Source organism: Oncorhynchus kisutch, linkage group LG23 (assembly GCF_002021735.2).
Source record: "Oncorhynchus kisutch isolate 150728-3 linkage group LG23, Okis_V2, whole genome shotgun sequence".
Classification (NCBI taxonomy): Eukaryota; Metazoa; Chordata; class Actinopteri; order Salmoniformes; family Salmonidae; genus Oncorhynchus; species Oncorhynchus kisutch.
Window position 1 is genome coordinate 32,943,803 of NC_034196.2, and position 19,851 is coordinate 32,963,653.

General features: G+C 41.3%; 1 protein-coding gene across 1 annotated transcript; it reads left to right on the top strand.

Annotated features, from left to right (window-relative positions):
- Window positions 1–967: 967 nt before the first annotated feature.
- On the top strand, window positions 968–17,123 carry LOC109868802 (urea transporter 2). The gene is made up of 8 exons (XM_031803375.1): window positions 968–1,116; window positions 1,426–1,615; window positions 10,806–10,935; window positions 11,829–11,894; window positions 12,299–12,446; window positions 12,992–13,126; window positions 13,232–13,281; window positions 14,054–17,123. The coding sequence occupies exons 1-8, from the start codon at window positions 990–992 to the stop codon at window positions 14,300–14,302; spliced, it is 1,095 nt and encodes a 364-aa protein (XP_031659235.1). The 5' UTR covers window positions 968–989; the 3' UTR covers window positions 14,303–17,123.
- Window positions 17,124–19,851: the final 2,728 nt, after the last annotated feature.

A 19,851-nucleotide genomic window follows, 5' to 3' on the forward strand; every position in this document is an offset into this window, starting at 1 on the left:
AACAACTGATTTATAATTAAAAGCAACATACCCATAACTATTATGTATGTCAGAGTTTTCCAAACTCAATCCTGGGAACCCCAAGTGGTGCACATTTTTGTTTTTGCCCTAGAACTACACAGCTGATGCAAATGGTCAACTCCTCATTAAGCTTTGATTTGTTCGAATCACCTGTGTCGTGCTAGGACAAAAACATTAGAGAGTTTGGGAAACGCTGCTGTATGTGTTTACTATTTTCTGTCTAACTAGCTAATCTAGTTTATGGAGTTCATGGGACTTTTCAAAACGTAATTTGCTTTTACGTATATGGAATGCTGATTCTAATAAGTCTTTTGACGGTAATAGAGTTGAGAGAGATATTTTGTGTAACTTGTGTCATGATCAATGCATCTGGTAAATGCTATGTTAAAAGGTTTGCCCATCTAGATCAAAGACTCCTCATCTTATGGAAACATAGAACACGGTTGGCCAACTCTTGACTAGATTGTACCATGATTCGTTGCTTATTTGACTTGGGTGTGTTAGTTCAGGGTTTCACATTCCTGACCCTGAATGTAGTTTATGGACCCAGAGAGCCAATGACCCAAACTGTGGATTTGAAGTATCTATTGAATAGCATTCGCTAGCATTGTTGAAGTCAGGCAGTGGGAGTGGTAGGTAGGACCCCTGTTAGCATGCTCCAGATATCCAGCCAAAACCAAATAATTTACTGCAAACCAGATGGCATAGCAGCACAGTATCTTAAAAACATTTCTGTCCAAAGGTATCACATTGCAATTGTTTGGAGTTTAGCTTTTATCACTCCACTGTGGAGTTAGTAAATCAACAATATGGTCATGACAGCATATCCAGATAACTTAGAACATTGTTTTGGAACATTCTGAACCTCAGTCTGGCCCTAGGCCAGATACTGTAATGATATGATACATTTCATTATTGAATGTTATCTGTGTATTATTATAGCTGCCCTGCAGGAATTGAAGCCACTAATGATGACCCCAGCGATGGAGAAGGAGGCGAGGTCTGTGGAGAAAGGGGCTACTCTTACATCCCATCTCTCCAGAGCACTCAATCTGCTTACTGGGGACATGCGTGTGTATGGAGAATGGATAAAAAGTAAGACATGTTCAATATATGATAAAGTAAATATATAAAAATCCGAGCCTTAAAGTCCCCTGCACTTCTGGGTCATGTTAAGTAAGGCACACTGTCGCAAAAACTTTTGCTGAGGGAAATGTAAATCTGTGTTCTTATTAGACACGATTAGGTAGTCCCTCCCTGTTTTACGCTGTTTCCAACATTTACTCCTCACTGAATGTGAGCCAGGTTTTCATCCTTACCCTCTAATCAGAGACTGATTCAGAGAGTGGATATAATGGTCAATCAATGACTGCCTGTCTGTCTTTCTCTGTTGCTCTGCTGCAGGGCAGATTGTGGTGGTCCAGGTGGTGGACTGGGTCCTACGTGGGGTGGCCCAGGTCATGTTTGTCAACAACCCCCTCAGTGGGCTGCTCATCACGTTTGGCCTGGTGCTGCAGAACCCCTGGTGGGGCCTGAACGGACTGCTAGGATCCCTCGCTTCCACATTGTCTGCACTCCTGATTAGACAAAACATGTAAGTCTATGGCAAGACCAGTAATCTACTTCCAATTAGGCCGAATATAAATATCCCTGGCAAAAGTCTCACACAGCCAGAGGGGTATGCTGCAAAGCAGGATCAATTAGTTAGTCTTTTGCTTTTTTAGAAGGATAAGCTTGAAATGGGCATGGTCTACTTAACACAACAACCAAAAAATATCTAAGTATAGATTTCTTAATGAACCAGATGTTTATCAAAGTTAGCTTGCTAACTCAGAGATCCTGGTTTGTAGTATACCCCTCAGGAGTTGTAATCTTGAATATGCTCTGCAAACTGAGGTTGGCTTGGGGAAGTCTGTTTGTCTCAGTCTGAAACTCACACCAGATGTATCATTTCTCGCAATACCTTGCTTTCCCTCCCACTCACTTGGTCTTTTTTGCACCTAACATTTCTCAATATCATTGTATTTCTTTGTAGCTGTGTCTTTTCTGATTTGTTTGTTGTCTGTGCTTCAGGGGTGCCATATCTGCTGGTTTATATGGCTACAATGGGACCCTGGTTGGAATGCTGATGTGTGTATTCTCAGCCAAAGGGGACTGGTACTGGTGGCTTCTGCTCCCTAATATGTTCATGTCCATGTTATGGTATGTTACAGTAAGAATGTTCTCAGTATTTTGATCAATGTAGGGGAGAGTGGGGTAAGTTGAGACATTTAAAAATATACTTTCCGTCAAGGGAAATATAGTATTCTAACAAAGATATCTACATTTATTTCCGGTGTTATTTATCCCTGGAAATAATCCGAATTCATGTAAACATTCCAGTTTTGAAAATGCAGCTTGTGCCAGGAGCCCACTTTTTTTTGGACAACTTACGGGACAGGGTACTGTAAGTCAAGCCGCCTACACATACAGTGCCTTGCGAAAGTATTCGGCCCCCTTGAACTTTGCGACCTTTTGCCACATTTCAGGCTTCAAACATAAAGATATAAAACTGTATTTTTTTGTGAAGAATCAACAACAAGTGGGACACAATCATGAAGTGGAACGACATTTATTGGATATTTCAAACTTTTTTAACAAATCAAAAACTGAAACATTGGGCGTGCAACATTTTTCAGCCCCTTTACTTTCAGTGCAGCAAACTCTCTCCAGAAGTTCAGTGAGGATCTCTGAATGATCCAATGTTGACCTAAATGACTAATGATGATACATACAATCCACCTGTGTGTAATCAAGTCTCCGTATAAATGCACCTGCACTGTGAATCAACAACAAGTGGGACACAATCATGAAGTGGAACGACATTTATTGGATATTTCTAACTTTTTTAACAAATCAAAAACTGAAAAATTGGGCGTGCAAAATTATTCAGCCCCCTTAAGTTAATACTTTGTAGCGCCACCTTTTGCTGCGATTACAGCTGTAAGTCGCTTGGGGTATGTCTCTATCAGTTTTGCACATCGAGAGACTGACATTTTTTCCCATTCCTCCTTGCAAAACAGCTCGAGCTCAGTGAGGTTGGATGGAGAGCATTTGTGAACAGCAGTTTTCAGTTCTTTCCACAGATTCTCGATTGGATTCAGGTCTGGACTTTGACTTGGCCATTCTAACACCTGGATATGTTTATTTTTGAACCATTCCATTGTAGATTTTGCTTTATGTTTTGGATCATTGTCTTGTTGGAAGACAAATCTCCGTCCCAGTCTCAGGTCTTTTGCAGACTCCATCAGGTTTTCTTCCAGAATGGTCCTGTATTTGGCTCCATCCATCTTCCCATCAATTTTAACCATCTTCCCTGTCCCTGCTGAAGAAAAGCAGGCCCAAACCATGATGCTGCCACCACCATGTTTGACAGTGGGGATGGTGTGTTCAGGGTGATGAGCTGTGTTGCTTTTACGCCAAACATAACATTTTGCATTGTTGCCAAAAAGTTCAATTTTGGTTTCTTCTGACCAGAGCACCTTCTTCCACATGTTTGGTGTGTCTCCCAGGTGGCTTGTGGCAAACTTTAAACAACACTTTTTATGGATATCTTTAAGAAATGGCTTTCTTCTTGCCACTCTTCCATAAAGGCCAGATTTGTGCAATATACGACTGATTGTTGTCCTATGGACAGAGTCTCCCACCTCAGCTGTAGATCTCTGCAGTTCATCCAGAGTGATCATGGCTGCATCTCTGATCAGTCTTCTCCTTGTATGAGCTGAAAGTTTAGAGGGACGGCCAGGTCTTGGTAGATTTGCAGTGGTCTGATACTCCTTCCATTTCAATATTATCGCCTGCACAGTGCTCCTTGGGATGTTTAAAGCTTGGGAAATCTTTTTGTATCCAAATCCGGCTTTAAACTTCTTTACAACAGTATCTCGGACCTGCCTGGTGTGTTCCTTGTTCTTCATGATGCTCTCTGCGCTTTTAACGGACCTCTGAGACTATCACAGTGCAGGTGCATTTATACGGAGACTTGATTACACACAGGTGGATTGTATGTATCATCATTAGTCATTTAGGTCAACATTGGATCATTCAGAGATCCTCACTGAACTTCTGGAGAGAGTTTGCTGCACTGAAAGTAAAGGGGCTGAAAAATTTTGCACGCCCAATGTTTCAGTTTTTGATTTGTTAAAAAAGTTTGAAATATCCAATAAATGTCGTTCCACTTCATGATTGTGTCCCACTTGTTGTTGATTCTTCACAACAAAATACAGTTTTATATCTTTATGATTGAAGCCTGAAATGTGGCAAAAGGTCGCAAAGTTGAAGGGGGCCGAATACTTTCGCAAGGCACTGTACCTGTACTGAATTAAATATTACCACTACTTTTTTAAACCATGTCTATCTTTATTTACCAAACACAATTCAACACTATATAGAGATATATAGATAGATAAAACATCACAAATCACCTCCACAAATAAATCTTGAATCAATACTTTAAATTTCCTGAATGACACCCAGAAAATCAAGATGAAATAAAATGTATGTAGAATTTTGTTCCAGCAATATGGTGCAGGGAGTGGCACAGTGGTCTAAGATACTGCATCACAGTGCTAGCTGTGCCACTAGAGTTCCTGGTTCGAGTCCCGGCTCTGTCAGGTTAGGGGAGGGTTTGGCCCTGCCGGGATGTCCTTGTCCCATCGCGCTCTAGCGACTCCTGTGGCTGGCCGTGCGCATGCATGCATGCTGACATGGTTGCCAGGTGTACGTGTTTCCTCCGACACATTGGTGCAGCTGGCTTCCGGGTTAAGCGGGCATTGTGTCAAGAAGCAGTGCAGCTTCGCTGGGTCGTGTTTTGAAGGATGCACGGCTCCCGACCTTCGCCTCTCCCGAGTCCGTATGGGAGTTGCAGCGTTGGGACAAGACTAACTACCAACTGAGGAGGAGAAAGGGGTAAAAATAAATAACAAAAAAACAAAATGCAGATTTACTTAGCTCGGTTTTGATACAGTGATGAGTAAAAAAACTGTCACCTGTAACAAAATGAAGGGAAATATGGTAGATGGCATCCAAAGGTTTAAGAGTAGTAGCAGCATAAATAATATCAAAATAATCAAGAACAAAGGTTGGCTGAATCATTTACTTCCCACTGCTTAGAGAAAGGCACGATCTGTGTCTGTAGAAAAAAACAAACGTTAAATCTTAGCTTCTTAACCCTTAGCTCATCTATGTTTTTTAAAAGTCACATTTTTAACAGATTGACCAATTTACTAAATTGATCCCTGTGGTACACCTTCATGTACTTCAAAAAATGCATACAACCCCATCAATCACCATGGCCTTAGTTCTGGCACTAATATAATCATGAAACCATGAACAGTCAGAGTTCAGGCCTTTTGTAGACGACTTATTCAATACAATAACATGAGCAACAGTATCAAACACTTTAGACAGGTCCACAAACAAAGCTGCACATTTAATTTGAGTGTCTAAAGCATTGACAAGATCATTAACAACTAAAGTTGTAGCACTAATAGCACTATGCCCAGGCCTAAACCCAGATTGGTTTACATTCAAAATATATTTCTCAGATAAATAAAGAGTAAATGTATACATTTACCAAGGATTCAGAAATCTTAGCTAGAAAAGGAAGCCTTGAAATGGTGTGATAATGATTAAGATCATGTTTAATAAATGTGGGTTATTGAGCCAACAATGATGGGCGCTGCACAGTTAAGTAGGCAGGATCCAATTGGTCAGCCCCTGTTGATTTCTTGTCTATTGCTAGCAAAGCATCCATGACTTATTTTTCTGTTAATAGCCTAAAAGAAAAGCTTTGACTGTCATTTCTCTGATCACTCAGCAAGTTTCCCCAATCAGCATCCAGACCAATATCATTGTGAATAGGCTTAGAAGTTATTTCAAAGAGCCTGCTGAAATAAAATGGTGATTGAATGCATCAATGGTGTAATTTGTTTCCTGTAATGAGGCCAGTGTCTGAAGTAATTTGTTGTGGCAGAGAGGAGGAAGTAGTGGCGCAGTGGTCTAAGACACTGCATCTCAGGCAAGATGCTGGTACAAAACACTGAAAGCCTGTGTTCCTGGCCTTGACCCAAGCATCATCTCTTTCATGAATGACTTCTGATAATTCCAGAGTGTACCAGGCATTCAATCTACCTGTAACCCTTAATGTTTTGAAGGGAGCATGGTTATTGAAGACATCTGCTAAATGTCTCATAGCTAATTCAGGTTCAAAGATAGCTGAAATACAAATCAAGGTCACTAAAATAGAGATGTAAAAAAATAATTTAAAAAAGAGCCTGTTCACTAAAGTTTTTCAAGCTCCTCTTTGTGATGAAATGAGGATTCAGATTTGTGTATTCTCACATCTTTAACACAAACAACTGGGCAATGGTCACTAATGTCTTGGGCAAAGACACCCAGGATAATAACTTCTGATTTAATCAAATAAGACTAAAGACGGTAGACCCCTATAACAGTTACAGATACATGTTTCCCCACTCAAAGCCTTAAAGATGGTAGCTAACATTTTTGGGCAAGGAAAATGGTTTTCAGTTAGGAGACAAAGAAATCATTTAATAAGAATGGCCACTCCACCGACTCTACCCTGTCTGTCATCTCTGAACACAAACTCCCCATAGATGCAAGTTTCAGCCAATACCAGAATGTCTGGATTTGTCTGCATAGCCCAGATCATGATGTTGTCCAGTTTATGAAGTAAGCTGCTAATTTCTTTTGTCTCTCTATCGGGCCGTAGGCAGCTATGCTATCGTAAATACAGAATCTTATGCATTCTAAATAAAGGGCCATTTTAAAAAGGAAAATGCAATAAATATTTACTCTGAGCTGCGCTTTGGTAGATTGGTCGTAGATAGAAGTTGTCCAGCATGGATCTCTTGTCCTCTGACGAATGTCTAGTAGTTAACTGGAGCATGGTAGAATGGATACTCTGTCTGTCCTCTCCTAGCCCACGTTTAGAGCTGCGGTTGCTAACACATTGGCTTGGAGGTATCACTTCTTTAGGTGAATAAGAGTTCAAAGTTCATACCAAGTTGCCACACTTGAAGCTCGTGCTATATTCTGGCTGGTATAGTCGAAATTCATCCTTTCGGTGTGTTGATCGTCATCTTCACGTTGAAATTCGATGCTAATTTTGTTAGGTTCTTGTCGTTCAACCAGAGCTCACGCTGTTTGGCTTGGTTCTGTTGGTGATCTTGTCCTTTTAACGCAGGGACCGCAAGTCCTCACTTCCTTCGAACAGAAAGTTACATTTTTGAAAAGGGGCTTATATAGGGTTGGGAGAGAGGGCCGTGTTTCATAGTTTACAACCAATATCTGTTCACATGGGCAGGGCCACTGAATTGAGTATAGTTCACTCATGAAAACCAATTCTCTCATTTAGAAGCTAAAATTACATTTAATCTTTTCACAAATAGTTTCATATTTAAACATTTAAATTGCACAATTCCATGTGAATATGATGATAACTAGAATGTGCAGTTTGTCATCCTATCATCAGTAATAATGTCTCAGACACCAACTGATCTGACATCATATTCATTAAGTATCAACACATATTTTCAACTGGTTGGATTACCGAAATACGGTTCCGTTTCCCACCTTTTGATGTTCCCAGACTCTCTATGTTAACAAAGCGATTTTCAATAGTCACATCGGTAGAGTAGAGAGAGGAAAAAGGGGAAAGGTATTTATGGGGGTCATAAACCTCCCCCAAAAGGCCAACGTCATGACAGCAGGGCAGTCCTGGTCAGTCAATCGGAGAGTGGCATCACAGTGGCGAGGCAGTGGCACAACGACTAGGCTGAGGAGTAGAAAAGGTCTTTAGTGGAACCTATCCAGGATACACTGCAATGACCCAATTTGTTTACTCTGGATGTCCAGCTCATAAATATTCCTCAATAAGCTGACAGTTATCACATTGGGAATTTGCCTGGTCAATATTATCCCAGAACAGTGTAAAATAGGTGACGCTCCTACATGAGATGAAACGATCAATGTAGTCTCTGAAGGTGGTAGCCGCCAATCTGGGAAAAAGTCTGTTTCCCCAAATGGCGGAAAGTGGTTGATGCCATTTTGAAAAAGTCAGTTAAAATACACACAAATAAAATAGGTTGGCGAAGAATCAGCTAAAAGTCAATCCACACAGTGTAATAGTAAGATTGAATGACACAGTTTGTAGGATCACCAAAGTTATAGGCAGTAAGCCAGAACCCAACCACAGACTAGAAACCATCCAGCACTAACACCCACAATAAATACAACCAAGGCACAAAACTGGCCAGCATTACAACAGTAAGGAGAGAGCAGTAACTTAGTGCCTTGCAAAAGTATTCATCCCCCTTGGCGTTTTTCCTATTTTGTTGCATTACAACCTGTAATTTAAATTTATTTGGGGGGGGATTTCATGTAATGCACATACACAAAATAGTCCAAATTGGTGAAGTGAAATGAAAAAAATGACTTGTTTCAAAGAATACAAAAAAATGGAAAAGTGGTGAGTGCATATGTATTCACCCCCCTTTGTTATGAAGCCCCTAAATAAGATCTGGTGCAACCAATTACCTTCAGAAGTCACATAATTAGTTAAATAAAGTCCACCTGTGTGCAATCTAAATGCCACATGATCTCAGTATATACACACCTGTTCTGAAAGGCCCCAGAGTCTACAACACCACTAGGCAAGGGGCCCCACCAAGACCAAGGAACTCTCCAAACAGGTCAGGGACAAAGTTGTGGAGAAGAACAGATCAAGGTTGGGTTATAAAAAAAAGATCTGAAACTTTGAACATTGCACGGAGCACCATTAAATACATAAATTAAAAAATTTAAAGAGTATGGCACCACAACAAACAAACATTTCTGAGGGAAACCTGTTTCAGGCTTCCAGAGATTTTAGACTGGGACGGAGGTTCACCTTCCAGCAGGACAAGGACCCTAAGCATACTGCTAAAGCAACACTCGAGTGGTTTAAAAGGAAACATATTTTTAAATGCCTTGGAATGGCCTAGTCAAAGCCCAGACCTCAATCCATTTGAGAATCTGTGGTATGACTTAAAGATTGCTCTACACCAGCGGAACCCATCCAGCTTGAAGGAGCTGGAGCAGTTTTGCCTTGAAGAATGGGCAAAAATCCCAGTGGCTAGATGTGCCAAGTTTATCGAGACCTATCCCAAGAGACTTGCAGCTGTCATTTCTGCAAAAGGTGGCTCTACAAAGTATTGACTTTGGGGGTTGAATAGTTATGCAAGCTCAAGTATTCTGTTTTTTGGTCTTATTTCTTGTTTGTTTCAAAATGAAAAATACTTTCCATCTTCAAAGTGGTAGGCATGTTGTGTAAATCAAATGATACACACCCCCCAAAAAATCCATTTTAATTCCAGATTGTAAGGCAACAAAATAGGAAAAATGACAAGTGGTTGAAAACTTTCGCAAGCCCCTGTACTCAATGCCATTAAATGCTGGGGCCAATCAAAAGAGTAACGCAACGGAGGCCATGTTACCAGTATGATAGCCAGGAGAGAAGCACATTGGAAGGGATGGACAGTCATGGCCAAAAGTTTTGAGAATGACACAAATATTAAGTTTGCTGGCTCAGTGTCTTTAGATATTTTTGTCAGATGTTACTATGGAATACTGAAGTATAATCACAAGCATTTCATAAGTGTCAAAGGCTTTTACTGACATTTACATGAAGTTGATGCAAAGAGTCAATATTTGCAGTGTTGACCCTTCTTTTTCAAGACCTCTGCAATCCGCCCTGGTATTCTGTCAACTAACTTCTGGGCCACATCCTGACTGATGACAGCCCATTCTTGCATAATCAATGCTTGTAGTTTGTCAGAATTTGTGGGGTTTTGTTTGTCCACCCGCCTCTTGAGGATTGACCACAAGTTCTCAATGGGATTAAGGTCTGGGGAGTTTCCTGGCCATGGACCCAAAATATCGATGTTTTGTTCCCCGAGCCACTTAGTTATCACTTTTGCCTTATGGCAAGGTGCTCCATCATGCTGGAAAAGGCATTGTTCGTCAGCAAACTGTTCCTGGATGGTTGGGAGAAGTTGCTCTCGGAGGATGTGTTTATACCATTCTTTATTCATGGCTGTGTTCTTAGGCAAAATTGTGAGCGAGCCCACTCCCTTTGCTGAGAAGCAACCCCACACATGAATGGTCTCAGGATGCTTTACTGTTGGCATGACACAGGACTGATGGTAGCGCTCACCTTGTCTTCTCCGGACCAGCTTTTTTCCGGATGCCCCAAACAATCGGAAAGGGGATTCATCAGGGAAAATGACTTGACCCCAGTCCTCAGCAGTCCAATCCCTGTACCTTTTGCCGAATATCAGTCTGTCCCTGATATTTTTCCTGAAGAGAAGTGGCTTCTTTGCTGTTTGGCAGTAGTCTAAAAACATCCAAGACACAATGTCAAGTGGAAGTATGAAAGCAGCAGTAGGCAGGTTTCTGCTCAGATAATGCCCCAGTGCAGGCTCCAGTGCAGAGTATGGTAGCCAGGTATATCCATGTAGGCCTCAAAAGTTTCAGCAGACCTGTTTTGTATGTCTCCTTAAAAACACTGTATGCACTATTGTCCAATGTGTTCACAGCCAGCTGAAACAACGCTAAAATTGAATTAAACTGAAACACCCTAACTTCTAAATAATGATCCAACCCTCCATTTCCTTTTTTCCTCTACCTGATTATGATCATATTTCAAGCTTCTTGTTGTGTGTTCTTCACTTCCTGTTCCTGTGCAGTCCCATAGTCTCCAGTGCCCTGGGCTCAGTGTTCAGCAAATGGGACCTCCCTGTGTTCACTCTACCATTCAACATCCTTGTGTGTTTGCACATGGCTGCCATGGGGTCTAACCACCCCTACTTTCCAGAGGTAGGCCCAAAATATACTCACGTACACAAAGAGGTACACTACCGTTCAAAAGTTTGGGGTCACTTACAAATGTCCTTGTTTTGAAAGAAAATCAAAAAAGAATTGTCCATTACAATAACATAAAATTGATCAGAAATACAGTGTAGACATTGTTAATGTTGTAAATGACTATTGTAGCTGAAAACGGCAAATTTATAAAAAATAAAAAATTGAATATCTACATAGGCGTTAGCTAATCCAAGTTTATCATTTAAAAAGGCTAATTGATCATCTGAAACTCGTCAGTCTATTCTTGTTCTGAGAAATGAAGGCTATTCCATGCGAGAAATTGCCAAAAAACTGAAGATCTCGTACGACTTCCACAGAAAAGCACAAACTGTCTCTAACCAGAATAGAAAGAGTGGGAGGCCCCGGTGCACCACTGAGCAAGAGGACAAGTACATTAGAGCGTCTAGTTTGAGAAACAGATGCCTCACATCCTCAACTGGCACTTTTATTAAATAGTACCCGCAAAACACCAGTCTCAACGTCAACAGTGAAGAGGCGACTCCAGGATGTTGGCTTTCTAGGCTGACACTTCAGCTGATAATGGGCCTCTGTATGCCTGTGTAGATATTCCATTTAAACAAAAAAAAATCTGCCGTTTCCAGCTACAATAGTCATTTACAACATTAACAATGTCTACACTGCATTTCTGATAAATGTTGTTATTTTAATGGACAATATTCTTTTTGATTTTCTTTCAAAAACAAGGACATTTGTAAATGAGCCCACACTTTTGAACGGTAGTGTACATATGCACTCACACACTCTTACATACCACACACGCACACACACGCACGCACACACACACCTCCCAATATCCTAATACCCTCAGTTTCTGCTTTCCCCAGGTGCTAGTGCAGCCAAAGTCCTCCCTCCATCTGAACACAACCTTGGCAGAACGAAGCATACCTCAGGTAGGACAGTACCCTGTACGGTGTCCATATTAGGACAGCCTCCGAGTCACAACACTGTAACCTTGTGTGTTTCTAAACAACCTCTCCAACATATTCTAGATGATTCTGTCACTTCAACAACTAAGAAACAAAAATAGGTCAAACACATAATTCTCACAGATATAGTCCAAAGAAACAATTTCACTGAACTTTCCAAGAGCAGGAAATTAGATTTCTAACAAAAGTGTATTGAGTGGATGTAGGATTATGGTAGCTTGTGGTGTTAGCTACCATGAGGTAGAAGTGACAGATCTAGGATCAGATTACCTTACTCCCAATCCTAACCCAAAGTGAGGAAGGGAAATAGATCTTACCCAGGATCAGTGGTTGGTGATAGCCTGCTTGTTGGTTACTTCCTGGTGCAGCTCTTGATGGCGGTGCCAGTTGGCGTGGGTCAGGTGTACGGCTGTGACTGCCCCTGGACAGGAGGAATCTTCATCATAGCCCTGCTGCTTTCCTCCCCAACCATCTGCATGCATGCTGTACTGGGCTCTATTGTTGGTGTAGTGTCCGGTAAGAGACTTCCTCTCAGAGAATTGTGTACACCTGACCTCTAATCCCAGCACATACTGTGAAAATACTGATTGGGATACAAAACACGTTTGGTTTTAATGGCTATACTCATTAACAATACCAATGGACATGCTCTTTAGAGATATAACCGAGAGTGGTATAAATTGCATCACAGAACACAACAGGAGCTGTACTTTAAAAAACTGTCTTAAGAGCGCGTCTCAAAAAATAACTGGGGAGCATAACAGTTGTGAACATGACTTTTTTTTATGTACACCGAATTAGAAACATCAGAAGTATGCTATTGTTTTCATGTTCATTAGTCAATTTTGAAGTTAAATTCAACATATCCCAAGCTGATTTGTTGTGCATCATCGTGAAGCAAAATAATGTAGATCTAAGCCATATATTGGCAATTCTTTATTCACAGGCTATAATTGGGGCCAGGAGTTGAACTAGGTACTAGGGCCCAGAGCTTTTCATGGTCAAATCACATGGGCAGGGAAATCTGGACCTAGCTCTATTGTATGTCCTGTTCGATGTAGGTCTTGTTCTGGCTGCTCCTCATGAGGACATCTACTCAGGACTGTGGGGCTACAACAGTTGTCTGTCCTGCATCGCTATTGGAGGGGTGTTCTATGCACTGACATGGCAGAGTCATCTACTGGCTATTACCTGTGGTAGGTTCAGAAACAACACCTTCACCTTACTCAATGCTGTCAGACAAGCAGTCTACTTCATGAACACCCATTCAATGAAGCCAGTTGTTGTTTTTCTACTTTCAGCCTTTTTCTGTGCGTACATGGGTTTGGCCATTTCAAATCTGATGTCCGTAGTAAGTACTTACATTTTAATTTCATTCTTGGTCAACATCTAATGTACTGCTGCCACTAATTTGAATGCGCTGTACTTGTCTAATAAGTCAAACAAAAATGAATTTCAGCCTATAAAGAGTGAATGTTTTTTGATTGGTTAGTCTTCCGGTTCCTGTTATGTTGAGAGCTTTTGGTTACATAATGCAGTACAAGCACCCGACCCTATACCATAATTAAATCAAATCAAATCAAATTTATTTATATAGCCCTTCGTACATCAGCTGATATCTCAAAGTGCTGTACAGAAACCCGGCCTAAAACCCCAAACAGCAAGCAATGCAGGTGGAGAAGCACGGTGGCTAGGAAAAACTCCCTAGAAAGGCCAATACCTAGGAAGAAACCTAGAGAGGAACCAGGCTATGTGGGGTGGCCAGTCCTCTTCTGGCTGTGCCGGGTGGAGATTATAACAGAACATGGTCAAGATGTTCAATGTTCATAAATGACCAGCATGGTCGAATAATAATAAGGCAGAACAGTTGAAACTTAGCTGCAGTACTTCTGAATTCATGTATGAAACATTCTTACCTAACCAGGGCAATTTTCTGAAGTGTCAGTGAGTCTGTTACATCACCCAGTAGACAATCAACAATACCTAGGGTTGTACGTATCAAGCATCTCAGAGTAGAAGTGCCAGGTAAAAGACAGAAATAATAGTTAAATAAGAATTATTATTCTGAGATGCTTGATATAATCTCTTAACTCTACTTCTACCATATCACCTGTTGTTTTCAGTTTGGGCTACCAGCATGCACCTGGCCTTTCTGCCTGTCTGCCCTCACCTTCCTCCTCATCACTACTGAATCCAGAGCCATACACAGACTGCCTCTGTCGGCCGTGACGTACCCTGAGGAGAACAGGCGTTACAACAAAGAGGGGTCACCAGAAAATCACCAGGAGGTTCAGCAGAACATCAGTAAAGAGGAGAAACTGCTGGAGAAAAGAGAAGAGATAAAGCCTCATATCAGCCTGTCAGTAGAGTAGTGTGTGTTCTGAGGACATGAAGTGAATAGCCCATCTCTCCGTGACTGCTGGTAGCCCATGGAAAAATTATAGGAAAATGTTAGCAAATTATAGTATAGTCAACGCTGGAGTTAGAGACATTGAAAACATATTGGCTAGGATATCAATAGCTATTGTCTTACAGTCAAAGAAACCTCTGACTTAATTTCATCTTCCTCTACTGTTTTGAAAAGCACCGTTTTTCTATCCTGGAATCCACACTGAATATGATTCCGGATTGGAGTTTCACTATATTCTACAAATACTTTTGCAATGAGCCTAATAGTCTCTGGACTACAACAAGTTTAGCATCCTTACATTGGACTCAATATTTTATTGTAGAATTTATAGTTGTGTTTTGCTCGTACACCTTTTTACGTATGGGCTTTGATTCAGGCTGTACCACTAATTTGTAATAACTTTATTGCTCAGTAGAGGGCAGCACTCACCAAAGGAAGCCGATGCTACTGCTGTGTCTGAAGGAGTCATTTTTGGAATCTCAAAATAAGCACTGTTTATATGAAACACTTTCTGTTACAAGTTTACTTATTCTATTTATTAGATTAGTAGAGAGGTGAGGGGAAACCGAACAGAAATACATTTCTTCTCTTTGGATGTAGAGAGGAATTTACAGTGCAGTAGATCATCACAGCAGTTCAGCCAGTGAGTTGTTAAAGGGCGCTCTCATTAAGTTCTCTTCCAGAAAAACCAGGCTATTTTCAGACCGGTACTGTACATCACGACCTCGCCTCGTCTGCACTCGGAGGTAGACTCATATTATTGGAAAGGACAGTGATGGATGTGAAGAAGACACATTTGTGAGAGATATTCTCTGAAACGTGTCCACAATCCTCTTTGTTTCACCAGTCCCCTCCCAACATCAGGTGGGAAGTAACTGCATAAATTATACTGTGTGTGTGTTTGCGTGGGTACGTATGTATATCTGTATATATTTTCTCGTGTGTCTGTGTTAAACCGTGACACACGTTCAGTGACAGTCACACTCCCAGACACGTGAGAGTAAAAGCAGACAGGAGAGAGGGAGGGGAATAGAGCAGAAACAAGATGAGGGGTTGGGCGAGGAGATTGAAAAAAAGGATTACTCAACAAAAAATGAACTGAATCACGTTCTTGATAGTCCACTTCCTCACATCCTCCACTCTCATTAAAACAGCTCTGGGAACTGGTCGTCACTAGTTACCACAGCCACATAGTCATAATCATGGCTAAACTCGCCTATTTCAACAATTTCTCTTCTTAAAATCTGATTTTAAATCTAACCTTAACCACACTGCTAACCTTATGCCTAACCTTAAATTAAGACCAAAAAAACTAGGCCATTTTTTGTCATGAATTTCTACTACAGTGCCTTTGGAAAGTATTCAGACCCCATGACTGTTTCCACATTTTGTTAAGTTACAGACATTCTAAAATGGATTTTTAAAAATCCTCGGCAATATACACACAATACCCCATAATGACAAAGCCAAAAAGGTTTTTAGAAAAAACAGAAATACATTATTTACACAAGTATTCTGACCCTTTGTGATGAGACTTGATATTGAGCTCAGGTGCATCCTGTTTCCATTGATCATCCTTGTGATGTTTCTACAACTTGATTGGAGTCCAACGATTTAGAATTTGGGGCTGTGGTAACTAGTGACAACCCTGGGGACTATTCCAAACACACCATCACTCTAGCGATCGGTGATTCTGATCGAATTCCTCAGGGATTCCTGCTTTAACTTCTCACACGTGTGCCAACCTCAGCGACTGATTTAGACTCAGAAAAGCAGACAAACTCTCTGCACTCAATCTACAAATCAAATGTATTTTATAAAGCCCTTTTATTTAAATGTTTTACATGAGCAGTTGTCAAAGTGCTTTATAGATTACAGGCTAGGATAAACAAACCCAGTGACATTAACTGATGAACAGGTACTTCAGGATTAGAGTTGTCTAACCCTGCTCTATTCAGATCAACACACTACTGATCTACACTAAATTACACTGAGCTCTGTAACCTTTCAGTGACTGAATAGACTGTGACAGACAGTGTGTGAGTGGGACGAAGAGGGATGAGGTGGGTTAGTGTCACTTACTTTGGGAATGCACTGTCCTTTGTGAATGCTGAGAGCACAATGTGACTCAGCAGCACCTACTACTCCCACATAGGGGAAGGTGGTGGACTGGACTGTGAAGGATCGCACTTACCACACACACCATAATCTGTTCATCTGTCATAGGTCAAACACTTTGATCAGAGGAAGAAAGATTAACTCATGGGATATTGTCATTCATATTCATGCTTTCAGTTTCTCATTAACCATGGGCCATGATATACAGTGCCTTCAGAAAGTATTCAGACCCCTTGACTTTTTCCACATTGTTACATTACAGCCTTATTCTAAAATGTATTTTAAAAATGTAATCCTCAGCAATCTATACCACATAATGACAAAGCAAAAACAGTTTATTTTTAGAAAATGTATTTAAAAAAAAAAAAAACTGGTGGTTAAAAATAAACACCTGTGGTGAATTCAAATGATTGGACATGATTTGGAAAGGCACACACCTGTCTATATAATGTCCCACAGTTGACAGGAATTGAGCGCTACAGGAGTTGTCCGTAGCACTCCGAGACAGGATTGTGTCGAGGCACAGGTCTGGGGAAGGGTACCAAAAAAGGTGTGCAGCATTGAAGATGCTGAGCAATCAGGTGAGAAGGGCCTTGGTCAGGGAGGTGACCAAGAACCTGATGGTCACTCTGACAGAGCTCTAGAGTTCCTCTGTGGAGATGGGAGAAGCTTCCAGAAGGACAAGCAACTCTGCAGCACTCCACCAATCAGGCCTTTATGGTAGAGTGCAAAATTGTAATTATTCGCCTACCTCCTCGTGCCTTTTGCACACAATGTATATACTCTCTTTTTTTTCTACTGTGTTATTGACTTGTTAATTGTCTACTCCATGTGTAACTGTGTTGTTGTCTGTTCACACTACTTTGCTTTATCTTGGCCAGGTCGCAGTTGCAAATGAGAACTTGTTCTCAACTAGCCTACCTGGTTAAATAAAGGTGTTCTCAACTAGCCTACCTGGTTAAATAAAGGTGAAAAAATAACAACAAAAAAACAGAAGCCACTCCTCAGTAAAAGACACATGACAGCCCGCTTGGAGTTTGCCAAAGGAACCTAAACACTCTCAGACGATGAGAAACAAGATTCTCTGGTCTGATGAAACCAAGATTGAACACTTTTGCCTGAATGCCAAGCCTCACGTCTGGAGGAAACCTGGCACCATCCCTGCGGTGAAGCATGATGGTGGCAGCATCATACTGTGGGGAAGTTTTTCAGCGGGAGGGACTGGGAGACTAGTCAGGATCAGGGCAAATATGAACAGAGCAAAGTACAGAGAGATACTTGATGAAAGCCTGCTCCAGAGCGCTCATGGCCTCAGACTGGGGCAAAGGTTCACCTTCCGGCAGGACAACATCCCTAAGCACACAGCCAAGTTTGAACACTTATGTAAATGTAATAAATCAGTTGTTTTTATATATATACATTTTTTATTTAAATTTGCAAAATGTTTAAAAATAAAACTGTTTTTGCTTTATCATTATGGGGTATTGTGTGTAGATTGATGAGAAAAAAACAATTTCATCAATTTTAGAATAAGGCTGTAATGTAACAAAATGTGGAAAAGGTAAAGGGGTCTGAGTACTTTCTGAAGGCACTGTATAAGTTAGACATTTTAGAAAAATGTAATAGGAGTGATACATATAATTCCTGGGGCCACAGCAAAGTGCTGTAGTGACTCAGTCCACAACAACTCTGATGTAAACAACAGGCAAATAGCAGCAATCTGAGATTTCAGCACCACAGTGGTCGTGTCAAGTGAAGCTGAAATCACTGGGAAAAAACATTTATGCAAGAGGAGGCCTGCACAGGAAGCAAAAACCCTGAAGAGCATCAACCCAATGCTTGACTATTTAGTCATATTGATTACAATTGTTAAACACCACATGGTGTATATTGTGTTCAAATACTACTGAGGCAAGGCAGTAGTAAAGTATGTGGACAGCTGCTTGTCGAACATTTAATTACAAACTCATTGGCATTAATAGGGAGTTGGTCCCCACTTTCCTGCTATAACAGCCTCCACTCTTCTGGGAAGGCTTTCCACTAGATGTTGGAACATTGCTGCCGGGGACTTACTTCCATTCAGACAAGAACATTAGTGAGGTCGGGCACTGATGTTGGGAGATTAGGCCTGGCTCACAGTCGGTGTTCCAATTCATCCCAAATGTTTCGATGGGATTGAGGTGAGGGTTCTGTGCAGGCCAGTCAAGTTCTTCCACACCGATCTCAACAAACCATTTCTTTATGGACCTCGCTTTGTGCACAGGGGCATTGTCATGCTGAAACAGGAAAGGGCCTTCCCCAAACTGTTGCCACAAAGTTGGAAGCACAGAATTGTCTAGAATGTAATTGTATGCTGTAGCGTTAAGATTTCCCTTCACTGGAACTAAGGGGCCCAAACCATGAAAAACAGCCCCAGACTATTATTCCTCCTCCATTAAACTTTACAGTTGGCGCATTGGGGCAGGTAGCGTTCTCCTGGCATCCTCCAAACTCAGATTCGTCTGTCTGACTGCCAGATGGTGAAGCATGATTCATCACTCCAGAGAAAGCGTTTCCACTGCTCCAGAGTCCAAAGGCGGTGAGCTTTACACCACTCCAGCCAATGCTTGGCATTGCGCATGGTGATCTTATGCTTGTGTACGACTACTCGGCCATGGAAACCCATTTTATGAAGCTCCCAACAAACAGTTATTGTGCTGATGTTGCTTCCAGAGGCAGTTTGGAACTCGATAGTGTTGCAACCGAGGAGAGACAATTTTTAGGATCTTCAGCACTCAGCGGTCCCATTCTCTGAGCTTGTGTGGCCTACCACTTCACTGAGCCGTTGTTGCTCCTAGACGTTTACACTTGACAATAACAGCACTTACAGTTGACCGTGGCAACTCTAGCATGGCAGAAATGTGACCAACTGATTTGTTGGAAAGGTAGCATTCCTATGTCTGTGCCAAGTTGAAAGTCACTGAGCTCTTCAGTAAGGTTATTCTACAGCCAATGTTTGTTTATGGAGATTGTATAGCTGTATGCTCAATTTTCTACTCCTGTCAGCAACGAGTGTGGCTGAAATAGCAGAATCCACAAATTGTAATGGTTGTCCACATACTTTTGGACATGTAGTGTATCAGCCCTCAGGCAAATCACATAGACAAGAATAAAGGTGTACAACAATTCTGTATTGTACAACAATGTATTTTTGTGTGTGATAGCTTTTGTAGTCGGCTCCATAGTCCATAAATAGACCAGTGACAATACAGCCCCTAGCATGTGACAATGACAATGCTTAATTAGATTCAAATAAAGTACTGAAGTGTGACCGACCGCATGCGAGTGCGCCCATTCTGCATGCTTGTCTGTGTATTATTGGTACACTTTGGCACGTGAGCCGTCCCCCCTGCC

Excerpts from the sequence above, each read along its gene's own strand:
- LOC109868802 (XM_031803375.1), top strand. The coding sequence starts at position 990 with ATGATGACCCCAGCGATGGAGAAGGAGGCGAGGTCTGTGGAGAAAGGG. Across the intron at positions 1,117-1,425 it reads GTATGGAGAATGGATAAAAA|GGCAGATTGTGGTGGTCCAG; the intron begins GTAAGACATGTT and ends GCTCTGCTGCAG. Across the intron at positions 1,616-10,805 it reads CTCCTGATTAGACAAAACAT|TCCCATAGTCTCCAGTGCCC; the intron begins GTAAGTCTATGG and ends GTTCCTGTGCAG.